Here is a 14459-nt window from a genome sequence, read left to right on the forward strand (position 1 = left end):
AAATAGTCGATTTCTAAAATAAAGTTAACTATTACATAATTGTAATGTTTAATGTGAAATTTACCCTTAAAAATTATGGTAATAAAAACCAATAAATTACTGTTGCGTTTAAATATAACTTTCCCAAAATCAAAATCATTATCCTAGTTAGTTGACAATCAGAAAATACATGTTTAGGCTTATGTTACATTGACCGGTTCAGGCTTCGATGACCTGAGGTCACATAGCCGCGGATCCTACATCATTAGGTTCACAGTTTTGACAAATTTGAGATTTTTCTAATAGACCAGGATGGAATTGATCAATTGTTCTGTAAAATGCAAATCTGACGCCCAGTTGAGCTGTTTATAAGGACGCCTTAAAACAAGGTGGCGGTTTGTGAACTTTACATGAGAGGTAGCTAGCACAGCTAGCCAACATTAGCTAACTAAAATCACGGTTAACCGCTAGCTAGCTTAACGGCATAACGTTATAAATACGGTATATATCTTAATGATCAGTCGAAGCCATACTGAATGCTACTCTCTATAACTTCGTCGAATGGATCTTTGTGAGGATGGACGGCTTTAGTGCATCCGGAGATATAAATGCCGGTGAAACGGGGCATGGTGTGGTTCTCCGGGCGGGCAGCGACCATCCCGTGACCAGTGACCTCAGAACACTGCACAACCTGACGGCCCTGGAGAAGACCTGCCGGGTGTCTCCTTACTTTGGTATAGTCCAGACAGACATCCAGCCACACATGCGGAGGATACTGGCAGTATGGATGTTTCAGGTATGCAAATCAGTCAAACGTATATACATATCGTTAGCTGACTTAAAATATAGCTAACGTATGACTCTTTTGCAGGTGTGTGAGGAGCAGAAATGTGAAGAGGAGGTGTTTCCACTGGCAGCGCATTACCTGGACTGCTACCTGAGCCATTTCGCCATTGAAAAGTTAAACCTGCAGCTTTTAGGTTGTGTTTGCATGTTCCTGGCCTCCAAAATGAGAGAGACTGTCCATCTGACTGCCAGCAAGCTTTGTATCTACACAGACAACTCAATTTCAGTCTCAGACATTCTGGTAACTTTATTTTTTTATAGAAACTACACATTGTATTTGGGATTATACGAAGTGCAGATATTCAGGAAGTGGAGTTTAAAGATAGCAACGTGCACTCGTTCTACTACTGTACATCTCCCCATTAACAATGTAGTAACAGTCACAACTAATTTAACCACCATTGAGCAATAATATGGGGCTTTAAATAAATGTTCAGACCTACCAGTCACCAGGTATCCCAAAAACATTGGGTCATACACAAATGTACAATTAATTTCACTGTCCAGGAAGGACAGTTCCCTCAGATGGCTAGATAGCTTCATTTTAAGGGTTCATAATTAAACTTTTTCATGCAGTGGCATTTTGATGGTGGACTGGTTAGATGAATGTGTGTGTTGCAGCAGTGGGAGGTGGCTGTGGTGTCCAGGTTAGACTGGTGTCTGGCATCTGTGGTACCCTCTGACTTCCTGGAGCCAGTCCTTCATGCTCTCCCCTTTGTTCGGCCCCACCACCTTCCTAACATGCGCAGGCATGTTCACTCTTACATTGCTGTGGCAGCCACTGGTAAGTTACATAACTGAATTAACAACACACAACATGTTTTTCCCCCCAAATAAAATACAGCAGAAAATAAGCATCAGCAGTTGATAAAAGTATGTAAAAAGACATGTTTTACCCTATTTTTTTTCCTTATGTTAAATCTTTTCTATGCTCAATTGTAAGGCAGTTGTATCACTCCAGTGCAATTAAAATCAGCTGCTTTATATCCCTTGTGATTTAATCTGTGGTAAATGTAACAGTGGAATTAATTGACTTTCCACGTGGTGAACAGTGGACACAAAGCAGCCATAACTTTGATTACGATGTGTCAGCAGTTCATTTTGGAAACAGAGAGCTGAGTTTGTGTAATCCTGTATTGTCTGCTGTGAAAGACCTGCGTCAGACTATTCAGCTGGCTGATTTCCCACGAATCTCTGTGGTGCTGCCTGAAGCAAAAGGGCATAGGGTTACAGTCAGTTAATGTTGTTTTAGACAGACTATGACATTACAGCCCATAAAATTAAGACAATTCCTGGCTTCCGACATTGTATCCCATTCAAAAAGGCGTCTGAGTGTGGATTGAATGTCTCTTTTTGTCTCAGCGTGTCTCTCCTGCCTGTAGCAATTAGGATATTGTATCAGATGATATGGTTTTGGGAAATGTCTGCTTTTGAGTACTTGCTTTTGTCTATCAGGGTGTGTCTATAATGGTGGCATCCGTTTAATTGTCTACATCTAACCTTTACTGACTTTCTCACTGTTGCAATAGTCTACAAGAACTTTAAGCGAACTACTTCTCCAAGTGTCCATCTTAATTAGGAAATTAATTTTTTAGTAAGTAAAAAGTAATCTTTCTTTCTTATTGTCAGACTGCAGGTTTTCAGTGTTCTTGCCCTCCACTGTTGCATGTGCCTGCGTGAGCATTGCCACGCAGAGGCTGAAGTTGGTGGACACTGCTGTCTCCTCTGATTCAGTGATGACGTTTTTGGCCAACCTTTTGGTCATTGATCTGGTAAGGGTAATGTTTAACTAACATTTTTAGATAATTTCTCTTTTGACTTTGCCCTATTGTCAACATTGACTGGCATGTTTGTGATCATTTTAGAAAGGACAATCATCTTGAGAAAAAGTACAAACACACTGTTAGATGTATGTTGAGAAGAGCAACCATGCACATGTAGCATTAGTCAAGATCCAATAGAAAAAGTCTGATGAACTTATGGTTGTTTGTCTTTTAATCTGACCCTGAACAGAGCACTGTCATTCTCTGCTATGACCAGCTAGGGAGTGTGTTGGAGCTCAGCCTGCCCTCTTGTTTCCAGGCTAGTGTTTGCAGATCAGGAGCTCACAGCTCAGAGATCAGCTACACCCCTGCTGACTTTCAGGATGTTGTATTGACACCAGTGGCATCACCCCAGGAAATCAAGCTAAAGCACTCCACCCTGACATGAATGGCTAGAATGAATTGTAAATTCACTGCCATGAAGCGCAACAAGAAGTCTAAATACCAGGCGAAATGTGTCTTAAGGCCATTTCTCCTTAATCTTAATTGTTCTTTGCAAGTTGATTGTTTTGGAGATCCCTCTGTGACGTGAAGAGCTGTCACTGTTTAAGATTTGTTTGTCCAACCTGTTGCTGCTCGTTTTAAAATACTTTTGCAATTGCTAAAGCAGCTTTTAAAGATGGAATATTTCGGATTCATGATACATTAACGTTTTTGTGATATTGACAGTTGAATTGCACTGAATCCTAATAGCAATGTTTGCACATTTTAAATGTAATATCCTCTATTCATATGTATTCGTATATATTAGCACTTACGGTAAGGTTTTTATCTGGACAGTTTCGATAAGTTTGAATAGATGTTTCTGCATGGTTTCAAAAGAGTAATGAATTCCTTTGTGGCTAGAAATCAATACTGTAATGACATAAAAGACAACACAAAACACTTGTATGTAGGTCACTGACGACATTAACCAGCACTTGAGTTCTGTTTTTTTAAATTTATTTTTTCATCCTGGTCATAACAGCATGGCAGATTACACAGTCTTATACATGATAAGCCCAGTAACTTTGGCAAACATTGTTTTTTGTTGCTGTTAAAGAAAAAAAATATATAAGCAGAGCCTGCAACATCTTGGACAAAGGGGCTGAGAAAAACATGACCATGATGTGATGAAATGCACTCTAATGTACAAAAAAAATGAAACACGCCATCTTAGGCCCGTCTTCCTCTGTCACACTGCAATAACAAGTGATCAGTTGCCTGTGACAGATTAGAAATGAATAACAAAAACTTCCAGTTGAAATTAGGCAATACCTAGTTGACTATTGCATAGGCGTTAAATTCCAGATGAGCCTTATAGTGTTGAGAAAGATTAACCATAAATAACTGACAAAACAGTTTTTACAATTCCAGTTTCTGAACAATAGCATGGTTTTGCAGCCTCTGGGTACTGCCTTGTGCAATTTCTATTACCAGAGCTCAATACTTCAACGATAGCTGATAAATAAATTGTATGGTCATCAGGTTGCGATGGTCTGATGAAGTGCCCTTCCAGGCGCTGGCTTGATGTTCTAATTTAATGCCAGCATGTCAATCTAATTAAGTAACTCCAGTGTGCAGCATGACATTTCATACAGAAACAAACGCAATGGTGGACATTCCTCCGATTACCAGGAGGTATTTAATAAAGCAGAAGTAGAAACCAGATATCCTGTCAAGCTTAATCAATGATCATCATCAGCATGCATAATTCATGATTTTACTTTTAAACCTGGTATTCAAGTTAGTTTTACCGTTTGAGTCACCAGGATAAAACTTTTACTTTTTTGACAGTTAAATGGCTGCACTTCTAATCCAGCTTTATGCAAATACTATACCACCCCAAATTCAGTACACCTGAGCTCCATGACTGATCTGGAATCTTCAGTTGAAAGGTTACACATTTTACACAGCATATAGTAGTTAGCTAGGGCTTAAGGTTTCACTTTTAAACACACGTTACCGTTTTCCTAAATCTGTGACCTTGAAAAAAAACAATGGTGTGACTGAATGAGCCACACCTTTGCTGTCAAACTGCCACCTTCACACACAGTGAATGGCCACCTGTGCACCAGGTTCTACTGGTTACGCATGATGTGCATCATATGTCATGATTATTTTTCAAGTCATTATCCAAAATAACGAGTCATTTCAAGAGCAAGACAACAATAAAAAATAAAAATAAAAAGCTCTTTCAGATCTGAAGTCCCTATTACAAACATACATCCTCTTGGCACTTTTTGCTGGTGCTTTAAATAAAGAAACAAAAAAGTCCAATGACATTAGCAAATTTGCTCTTTGGTATCCATGAAATGTCATTTTCCCCCATATCCTCAAGCACAGTAAAATCTGTAGTATACCCTAAACCCAAAACAATGAACCTGTGTGTTACTGCTGTTCTCTTAGATACACATACGGTTGAGAGATGATCATCTAAATCACACAGCTAGAATCCAACAGAGCTGTTAAGTCAAACACTTTCTCAAAATGTCCTGTCGACACTAAAAGGCACTGACTTTGTGGCTTAAATAATCATCGAGCAACAGTCCTATTGTGACTGTAAATGTCAGTTTCTTAGTTTATTATCACTGAGAAAAATGTTAAACAAACTTGACTTTGAAGACCAGTGTTTTGGTTGGACTTTTTGCATTAACTACACTTTGATAGTAAGCCCTCATGTTGAAAATTACAGCTTCCTATTGACCAACAGCAGCTCTCTTCTCCTGAGGATCTTTGAAATGACATTTAACTATTAACTGCAGCTTAATTTTTGTAAAATACTGTTTTACTCAAATTCAAAATCACAGGCTATTTATAAACACATTTACTAAACACCATCTAAAATACAATCTGATGTTTAACAAGAAGCCTCCTGCCTTTTTGGTACTGTGCAATTCCTGAAGTTGGCCAAAATGGTTGTCACTACAGTGTGCTGGTAATTTCACTTCATGCACTTTGGCTATCATGTATTCAGTAGTTTGCGGTCAGTTAAACATTCGGAATGATAAGTCTTTAGTCAGTGTTCTTTACCAATTACCAGGCTTCAGCTTGCTGCAGAGCCTCGTATAACCATGGCCTGTTTGTAAGCCTCTGTTACATTATCACAGTCGGTGATAGAAAAGGCACTGTCGGCCACTCCAGACTCGTAGCAGTTCCAGGGCCTCAGCGACCCATTCTGAAGGATCCCGTCTTCTTTAATGTCCAGCAGGTTGTCAGCAGACACACATCCTCTCATGATACCTTTGGCTGGTTTATTCATTTGTGTTGGAGAACCTACGCGGTCTGGCAGATCCAGTTGGTCAAAGGACTCCGAAGACAGAATGCTGTCGTCGCTGATGGCCCCATTCTGTCTCGACCTAGCGCCTCCGTGGGGTAAAGAAGCTGCCAGCTGGTCCAGAGAGCCAAACTCTTGCAGGCCACCGGAGGAAAACTTTCCATTGCGCTTCAAGATGCCTTTCCTATGGGTTGGTGCTGAAGGGCACTCTTTAGTTTGTGGTGCCCAGCCAGAGTCACTGTTGTCAGGAGAGGAATAGTACCCTGACTCTTGCTCTGTGGGCTTCTTTAGGATACCTTTGCGAGGCAGCGGTGCAGCTGAAGGAGCATTAGCTGGTGCGGACAAACCCAAAATGTTCTGGGGCTCCGCTGAACCTACAGCAGGGGTTTCAGTCATTGCCTTCTGTTTCACACTGTTGCGTTTCTTTAAAATACCCTTAGAGGGGCGACTGTCTGTGCTTACTTCATGAATGGTCTGGGAGACATTGTTTTCCTTTCGTGACCTTCGCAGTGAGCGCTGCCGGACTACATCCCCTCCGCTGCCCTGTGAGCGGAGCAGGCAGCGCATCTTGGAGCCGTTCTCCAGTAAAGGTCTGGATGTACGGCGCAGCCAACTAGCCACACTAGCCAGCCCAGCAGGGTGTGATGTTGATGGGGAGACTGGTGAAGTGGTCTGCTCTACTGGACTGCTCTTTGTCTCAGCCAGTAATGGCTGCTGGTAGCCCCAGTTGAGCCACCAGTGTCCTGCAATCTCCTCTATCGTGGCTCTGCGCTCAGGATTTACCATCAGCATCCAACGGATAAGCCCACATGCATCTGAGAGTAAGAAATAAAAGAAAAATATGTTTATTTTTGTGTTTAACTACAAAAATCCATGACGTTATAAACTACAGTGCAAAAAGTATATACACCAAAGTAATGTTTCAACAAAAAGTTAAGCTGAAAGTCTCACCAGAGGGGTTTTTGGGTTTACGATAGTTTCCAGTGCTTATCTGTTGGACCAATGCCTTGTGGTTGTTCCCATCAAATGGCATGGTGCCATGAATCATAGTGTACAACAGCACACCAAGAGACCAAGTGTCAACCTCTGGCCCACGGTATGGCCGTCCATTGACAATCTCTGGGGAAGCATACAGAGGGCTGCCGCAAAAGGTTTGAAGATACTCATCACCATGGTAGAGGTTTGACAGCCCAAAGTCTGCGATCTGCAAGAACGAAGTAACCATAAAGCTGAGCAACACTCCTATCCGTTATATCATCATCAGATTACTGTAGAAAAGAACTAACTTCTTCCATACGCATCACTATAAGTCATTGATTATTCATAACACATACTCCTGATTTTAAAGATTGCATAGTGAAATCTTCCTTCACAAGAACTTGTTCAAGAAGTGATGACATTTTTTTCATATTATTTATAATCCCAACCCTTACAAAAATCAAATACCCTAAAACTGCAGACTTTTATGCCCATGAGCCCTGTGTGAATGTGTGTGTGTGTTGGAACATGTCCCATATGCATACCTTAACATTGCCGTTGCTATCTAGTAAAATATTCTCCAGTTTCAGGTCCCGGTGTACTATTCCATTCTAAGAGAGAGAGAAAAAAAAAATAGAATCAGTTTTTTTTGCATAACATTTTTTACAACGATAATTTCTCCACCCAGGCACATCACTGGAGGTTGTCTATATTATATAAAAAGGATTAGTCTTTACTGGGTCAGAACACATTCTTTTCAGAGTGAAGATTTTTTTCTGGTACGTCAGCTATGCCTCATTGTCCTGCACTCTGTAGGGGGGCATGCCTTTGGCTCAAGCACAGTTCGAATGTGTTTTGCTTTCAAACATGCAGGTCAACTACTTCTTACGTATGAACACTGCTTGTACCAATGGATGCATTGTTTGTAGGTTGTGTTATGTAGCAATCAGTTATTGTTAAGATGCAGTCATGAAGAAACTATTGCGTGCAGTACTTTAGAATTCATCACTGTACTTTACATAACCAATTAAAAAAGTGTTTAGATGGCCTTTTCCTGACTGCTTCCAACATGGAAAATGAAATATTTAACCAGACATCAGCACTCAATAAAAGTGAAATAAGACAGATGGTTAACACAGAATATGACATTCACTCTGTAAATACTGCCCAGCAAACATGTATAAAAGCTCTGCAAAGTGCTGAACAGCTACACTAAAATATAGTGTGCTGTAAATGTTTGTGATTACATAGCAACAACTGATTGTGTGTATGTGCGTGTGTGTAGAGCCCTTCTGTTTCACCATCACACCCTCATTACCAGTGTGAGACCAGGCTTGTGTGTGTCTGTGTTGGGACGGCTGGCCTTTAGCCCTGATACTAGCATTCTACAGACCAACTGTTCATTTCCCCCTGCATCGTTCTCACAGCCTCCCTGTTCAGATCGGCAGGCTCAGTGAGTAATGCCCATTATGTAACTTTGGGGGTGCCGGTGCCCTGGGGAAAAAAAACAAGCGGAGCAGCTAGTCTGATTGGAGCTCTGCCATATACGGCATATGCTTGATGAGGGCTGCGATACTCTACCATAGCATATGCACACATATTGATAAGCTTCCCATGATTATAAAAAACTATTTGTTTATAAACAACTTTACATGTTCTGTATGAAAGCATTGGATTGAGACAGACTGCCTTACCTGATGGCAGTAGTGCACAGCTGATACAATTTGTCTGAAGAAGTGCCTGGCCTCCTGTTCAGAGATGTTCCTCTTGTCACAGATGTAGTCGTACAGGTCTCCTCGGCTGGCGTACTCCATCACAATCACAATTTTATCTTTGTTCTCAAATACTGAAAGATAAAAAACATACAAGAACTCCTTTTAGGCTATTAAAGGGGTTTCATATCCAACTAATCACCCAAATGGAACTGAAATTAGATTATCAGGACTGTGCCGAGCCTGAACATGTTTTAAATAAGGACGTGCCTGCATTTAAAACAGATTACAGATCTTCATGTACAACCCCTAGTTCACTGATTAGGATAAACAGGGCCCCATGATGACTGTATTGCAAACAAACACGCACTGAGGTGGACAAACACTGAACGATGGCCATCTCATCAGGCGTGAGGGACAATGGAAGACACAGGGCTCTGCACATGATGCTGCAGCGCTGACGGGGTGCGATGGGTTATCAGCAATTATGTAACATTGCATCGGTCTTCAGCACAAAAGACTTGCGTGACCAAACTCTAAATCTCAAACAGAGACTGATTGAGGGATGTCTTTTTTCCAGGTATCATGTTTCACGCTGCATTTGGGTTCTGAAAGGTGAATGAATCTAAACCCAAACACACGAAAAAGAGCACAACATTTTTGAATACTGTACCTTCATATATGGTGATGATGTGCGGTTGGCAGAGTGAGGACATGATCTCAATTTCCCTGCGAATATGAACCAGGTCTTGCTCATCCTTGATCTTTTCCTTTCTGATCGACTTTATGGCAACCTTAAAAAAAAGAAAAATAATATTTGACTTTGACTGAAATTTTACTTTGCATAATTATTAGAAAAGTAAGATCCGAGTCAGATTGATCCCAGAGACTAATCAATAAAATACAGTTTTACAGTTGTTAGGAGAGTCAAATAGTTACTTTAAAGTAGTGGTGTAACATTTAATGAACAGCAGACTGTGGCTACTTGAAAATGGTTCATATTATAACCGTGTAAAAAGGACCACATTAGCCAACATAGGCTACTAATCATACCAGACCAAGTAAGGCTGCAGCAACAAACCCCTTAAAAAAAAGGTATTGAAATGTACAAAAAGGTGGGTTTTATTGCTAATTAATCCAACTTTTAATTTTTTAAGAAGAATGTGTATTTTATGGTTTCAAGAGTTACATAATCTTGCTCAAAGAAAACATTAATTCAATGGTCAGCAGATGCACTGCTATGGCAATACAGGTCAGTAAATTAATGCAATGGATTAGGCCCATCTATTTAGCAGAACAAATTAAAAAACTAACCTTAACAAATAAGTTATTTATTAAGAATTGCCTTCCATCTGAAGCTTGTCCTTTTCTGAGAGGAACAATGGACAGTGAACCGAAAACTCTGCTATGTTATTTCTAACGAGGCAGAAGGAACGCTGGGTCAAGTATTGTCTGCTGTAAAGAAATCTATTGTCTGTGAGACTCAAAGAATAAGGAAATTTAAATCTGAATAGGATCTGTTGGGGACATATCACATGCAAGCTTTTGAAAAGTCTGTCTTTATGTTTGAAACTCAGATGCCTGAGATTCCTCTGTGCACTGAGTGCGTCATCAGTCTACCCCAATGTTGAAGGGTGTCATGAGGCACCAGAGGGGCACTGGTGGTGGGGTGTCCTTGTTTCCTCTCCTTTCTAACGATCAAGGTTACAGACTCAGGGGAAGTGAGTAAAGCAGCGACTTGTCATATCTTTCAAAACACAACTGTCTCCCATCATGAGTCACTGTCTGGCCTCACTGCTCCTGCGGGTCAGCAATGTATTCACAACACAAAGACCTTTTTCTTGACTCTGGGAAACTGTGGTTTCATGCATTTGTTTGCATAGCTTTCAGACGGGCTGAACTCGCACCCATGATGAGTTCACACCCGTGTGTGGTTATCTGTGTGTGCGCGGTTTTTGTTACTGTCAGTTTGTTCCACGCAATAGTCACTGAGGTTAAAATATTTGATATTTAACACTGAATTCCTGTACCAACAAAACCATACTTTCACACCTTAAAAACAGTTTCAGGTGTAGCTGTTGCGTAGCTAACTGAGCCAACTGACGAACCTAACGTTAGCTTATAATATTTGTGACCCGTTTGGAGCGAAGAGCAAAAATGGCATCTGACCTGACACATTACATGTTACATAAAAAAATAAATAAATAAAATAACAATGTCAATAACGTTAACCTAAATTACCTTAATTGGATGTTTCTCACTCATTCTAAACTTCATGAATACTACTAATGTATTTGTCCATGAATTGGCAGTTAAGTTTTATATACGTTTTGATACCCCTAAGAATGTTATTAATGGAAGTAAAAGTTTGTGATGATTTCTTATTTACATAGTTGATTGATTTTGATTGAACAGCACTACAGATTAGAGCTGAAACAATAAATCAGTTCATTGATTGAGAGAAAATGAATCAGCCACTACTCTGATAACCTAGGAATCATTTAAGTCATTTTTTTTCTAGTAAAAGTGCCAAACATTTCCTAGTTCCAGGTTCTCACTTGACATTTGATTTTCTGCTTTTCTTTGTCTTTACGACAGTAAATTTAATATCTTTCAACTTTTAATTTGTGTTTTTTTTGGACGTTTTATAGACCAAAACATTCGATAATGAAGATAATTGTTGGTTGCAACTACCAATGTTTCCTAGCAACCAACACCTTTACGAGCTGAGACATGTCTTAGGTTTTAATAGTGCAACCCCATTTAGTAAATCACAAGTTTAAAACTAGCTAGTTGCCACTAAGAACTTAAGAAGGACTTTCCCCACAAACTTAGTAATAATGGATTTAATAATGGATTTCTGAATAGCTGGTCCAACCCAATCAAGGTGTTTAATTGAGGATACAGATACATGTGATGCACCGAGTGTGAGGTCAACCCTACAATCGATGTGTGCTGAAACAACCCACCTAAATGGGTTATGTAATCAAACATATGCATGAGATAATGGGAAAAGCTGTAGTGCCACATCGCACGCAAGATGAAGCCATGCTTTGTGTTGGGTCACTCCCTGTGTCAAATTACATATCTTTGTCCATTGTGTTGTCAATACTAAGGTAGATAGACAAAAACAAAGCAAACTCATGTTTCTCCTGTTTCCATTATATGCTAACTGCTGAATTCACAAACATACATTTGGGCTAATCAGTATTTTGACATTTAAACATGGGTTAGAGGCATGATGACCAGGAAGCTGCCTGCAGGGGGAAATTTCCGACACCAACTCATATCCTATAAAAGCAAAGTGCAGCAAGTCATGTCAGACAGTGTAAGAGCAGAGATTGGTGTGTAATGACAAGGCTGGACTTGTATCACTACTTGTTTAGTGCAGGTACAGAAGGGGGATTCCTGACTCTTACTTCCTTGACTTCTAAGCGATTTCACTAATAACAACTATGACCTTTTAACAAAGAGCATTTCTGACTACCGTGACTTGGCAGCTGAGTCAGACTTACTGGAAGTAAGTTCACTTCTAGGTCAGGTATCTGTTTTTCTGTTTTTGTTTGATGTGTCACTATATCTGGAAGTATCACCTTGCAAAACAAATGCATTTGCATTCTAGGTGTGCTTTTTGTTTTTGATAATGTGCCTATAATTTGCATTGCCTGATTAAATGTAGGATACATTAGGTTATGGAAACAAAAATAAATGATCTAGCAGAACGCAAATTATAAAAGTGTACAACAGTTTGGAAAGTGTACACAAACATACACTCAGTTGCCAGTTTATTAGGTACACCTAGTTAGACCGAATGCAGTCTAATACAAGAGCCATGCAGTAAACCTCCATGAAGGTTACATAGTTTCGTTTTGTTGAAACTGCTTTAGAAAGGTGTTGATTCGACGTTATGGCCATTTTATAGGCCATGAAGTATTCTATAAAGTGTACCGATGTGTCATAAAGACAAGGCTACTATAATTCAAAGAGATATATCATCTATTTGTGTACGTTTAATAAAATAAAATTCTTATTGGGATGCACAATAGAGAAATAATATCTTTCAACAAAAGACATTTGTTTGCCAACTCCTATGTCTCTTTTAAAGGTTTCTCTCGGTCCAGTCTGTTGTAAATACCTCCTATTTCCCCTTAGGAAATTAGGTCACAGGGAACTGGAATCCACCTGGAAGGCTAGTTGCAGTCCCCCCCCTCTTTCTTTATCACAGAAAGAAAGTTACCTAACTTTCCTGTTTGAAATTCCCTGCAGAGAAAGTCACTCAGTCTTTCCAACGCAACGCCTTTCCTTTATTCTCTTAATGCCAATAGGAGGCGACTGTGTGAAACATCTTGTGTTGTGACAGATTTACAGGAATCAATTTTGGCTTTAGTCTTCGTTGGATGACCTCAAACAGAAGTACTGCTTTTGTTGTTAAATGAACTACTTTAATACACCACAAATAACTTAAGATATTATGTTTACATCGGACACAGCGCAGCTATGTGGTAACTGGTATCATGATGTGAAAATACTAATAATTATAGAGTGCCATATCCTTTTAATTTAGTTCACACAGAGGACTTAAACACTGTACTTTCCAACCCTGTTAGCAAACAGAGTGTCAGAATAAAATAATAAATAAAATAAAAAGTTTGTTATGTATGGTTTGCAATTCACAATACATTAAAAACAGCTTATGCAGAGATCTTTAAATGCACAGACTGGACGCAGTGTTCAGAAAACACAGAGAAAACTAAGAGCAACCCCCCAAAAACAAACACAATGAAGCCTGAGGCAAATATAAGCTGGTTTGTCAACTAACAAAGACCAGCAGCAGACATAATAACACATTTATTAGTTTACAATTCAGGCTTGCCAATTATGTACAGGGAGAAACGTAAAGCCAATGCTGAATAGTAAATGTAGATAAAATCCATGTTGACTACCTGTGTGCAGACAGTAACGTTACGTCTTCTAAAAATAGCTCTCTATCTCGAAACAACAAGTGGCCGATGGGACAGTAGAGCAAACACAGGCCTAATGCAGTCTGCAGATGTGGGCATCGTTGATAGAGGCATTACAACTGGCTCACATAGTAGTGATAAAAGAAGAAATATCAGTCCTTACCAGTCTACCGGATCTTTCCTTGGCTTTCTTTACTTTGCCATAGGTTCCTTTCCCGAGGGTCTCCAGAAACTCGTACCTGTGCTTCAGGTTGTGTTTGTGGTGGTGTCTCTTCACGGCTTGTCTTTTCACGGTCACCTGGGACAGAGCTTTCCCGACAGGAGCATTTTCACCGGGTGAAAATGACCCCACAGACGGCCTACGGTTTGACGAAAGACGGGCAAAATGTAAGCCCTCCATCCTGACACAACACTATTGTCTTTTTCGGCGTATTTTCGGACGCAGGTAAGTTATCGTTAACTTTCATTCCTCTGTACGGAGCTCTGTCGTGGTCGGAGCAATAGTTGCTCCAAAAGATGCTCAGGTACAATTAAGATAAAAGTGTAATGAACTTCTCCACCTCCGACGGTGCAGCAGATTACTACAACTAAATGTTGCAGACACAAAAAAGTGTCTCCTCTGTAGCGCTGAGACCTGCTAACAACAGCGTGCTGCTGCAACACGAGCGGATCTCAGCCAGCAGCCGGACACGTCAAATAGTCGAGGGGCGTTTCAGGTACACAGGGGAGCGTTTGATTTGTAACACCAGGCAGTGCCGGTAAAAAAATGAAATCCATTCCACTCCATTACAGACAGAATACCAACTGAGATCAGTTGCATTGTTTTTTTAATCAGGGCAGCAGTTTTCAGATTACATTATGTGCTTACATAATTGCAAACCATTCATCCAATGTTCCAAAGGCA

At 40.1% G+C, this 14459-nt stretch overlaps 2 protein-coding genes across 2 annotated transcripts; one reads left to right on the forward strand and one right to left on the reverse strand.

Moving 5' to 3' along the window:
* The first annotated feature begins 178 nt into the window (after positions 1–178).
* On the forward strand, positions 179–3698 carry ccnd3 (cyclin D3). Its single transcript, XM_031287582.2, has 5 exons — positions 179–775; positions 851–1066; positions 1447–1609; positions 2455–2597; positions 2839–3698. The coding sequence occupies exons 1-5, from the start codon at positions 557–559 to the stop codon at positions 3034–3036; spliced, it is 939 nt and encodes a 312-aa protein (XP_031143442.1). The 5' UTR covers positions 179–556; the 3' UTR covers positions 3037–3698.
* Positions 3699–3989: 291 nt separating this feature from the next.
* Positions 3990–14247, reverse strand: nuak2 (NUAK family, SNF1-like kinase, 2). The gene is made up of 6 exons (XM_031287520.2): positions 13719–14247; positions 9268–9388; positions 8577–8728; positions 7428–7493; positions 6856–7108; positions 3990–6719 (listed from the first exon to the last, which is right to left on the reverse strand). The coding sequence occupies exons 1-6, from the start codon at positions 13953–13955 to the stop codon at positions 5674–5676; spliced, it is 1875 nt and encodes a 624-aa protein (XP_031143380.1). The 5' UTR covers positions 13956–14247; the 3' UTR covers positions 3990–5673.
* Between the last annotated feature and the right edge of the window lie 212 nt (positions 14248–14459).

Source organism: Sander lucioperca, chromosome 6, assembly GCF_008315115.2.
Source record: "Sander lucioperca isolate FBNREF2018 chromosome 6, SLUC_FBN_1.2, whole genome shotgun sequence".
In the NCBI taxonomy this organism is placed as follows: domain Eukaryota; kingdom Metazoa; phylum Chordata; class Actinopteri; order Perciformes; family Percidae; genus Sander; species Sander lucioperca.

What these genes read in the sequence shown, in the direction of transcription:
- ccnd3 (XM_031287582.2), top strand. Translation starts at nt 557, where the DNA reads ATGGACGGCTTTAGTGCATCCGGAGATATAAATGCCGGTGAAACGGGG. An exon ending in TGGCAGTATGGATGTTTCAG is followed by an intron (nt 776 to 850) that starts GTATGCAAATCA and finishes ACTCTTTTGCAG; the next exon opens with GTGTGTGAGGAGCAGAAATG. An exon ending in ACCTTTTGGTCATTGATCTG is followed by an intron (nt 2,598 to 2,838) that starts GTAAGGGTAATG and finishes GACCCTGAACAG; the next exon opens with AGCACTGTCATTCTCTGCTA.
- nuak2 (XM_031287520.2), bottom strand. Translation starts at nt 13,955, where the DNA reads ATGGAGGGCTTACATTTTGCCCGTCTTTCGTCAAACCGTAGGCCGTCT. An exon ending in CTGTGCACTACTGCCATCAG is followed by an intron (nt 7,494 to 8,576) that starts GTAAGGCAGTCT and finishes TCTCTCTCTTAG; the next exon opens with AATGGAATAGTACACCGGGA. An exon ending in TAAACCCAAAAACCCCTCTG is followed by an intron (nt 6,720 to 6,855) that starts GTGAGACTTTCA and finishes TCTTACTCTCAG; the next exon opens with ATGCATGTGGGCTTATCCGT.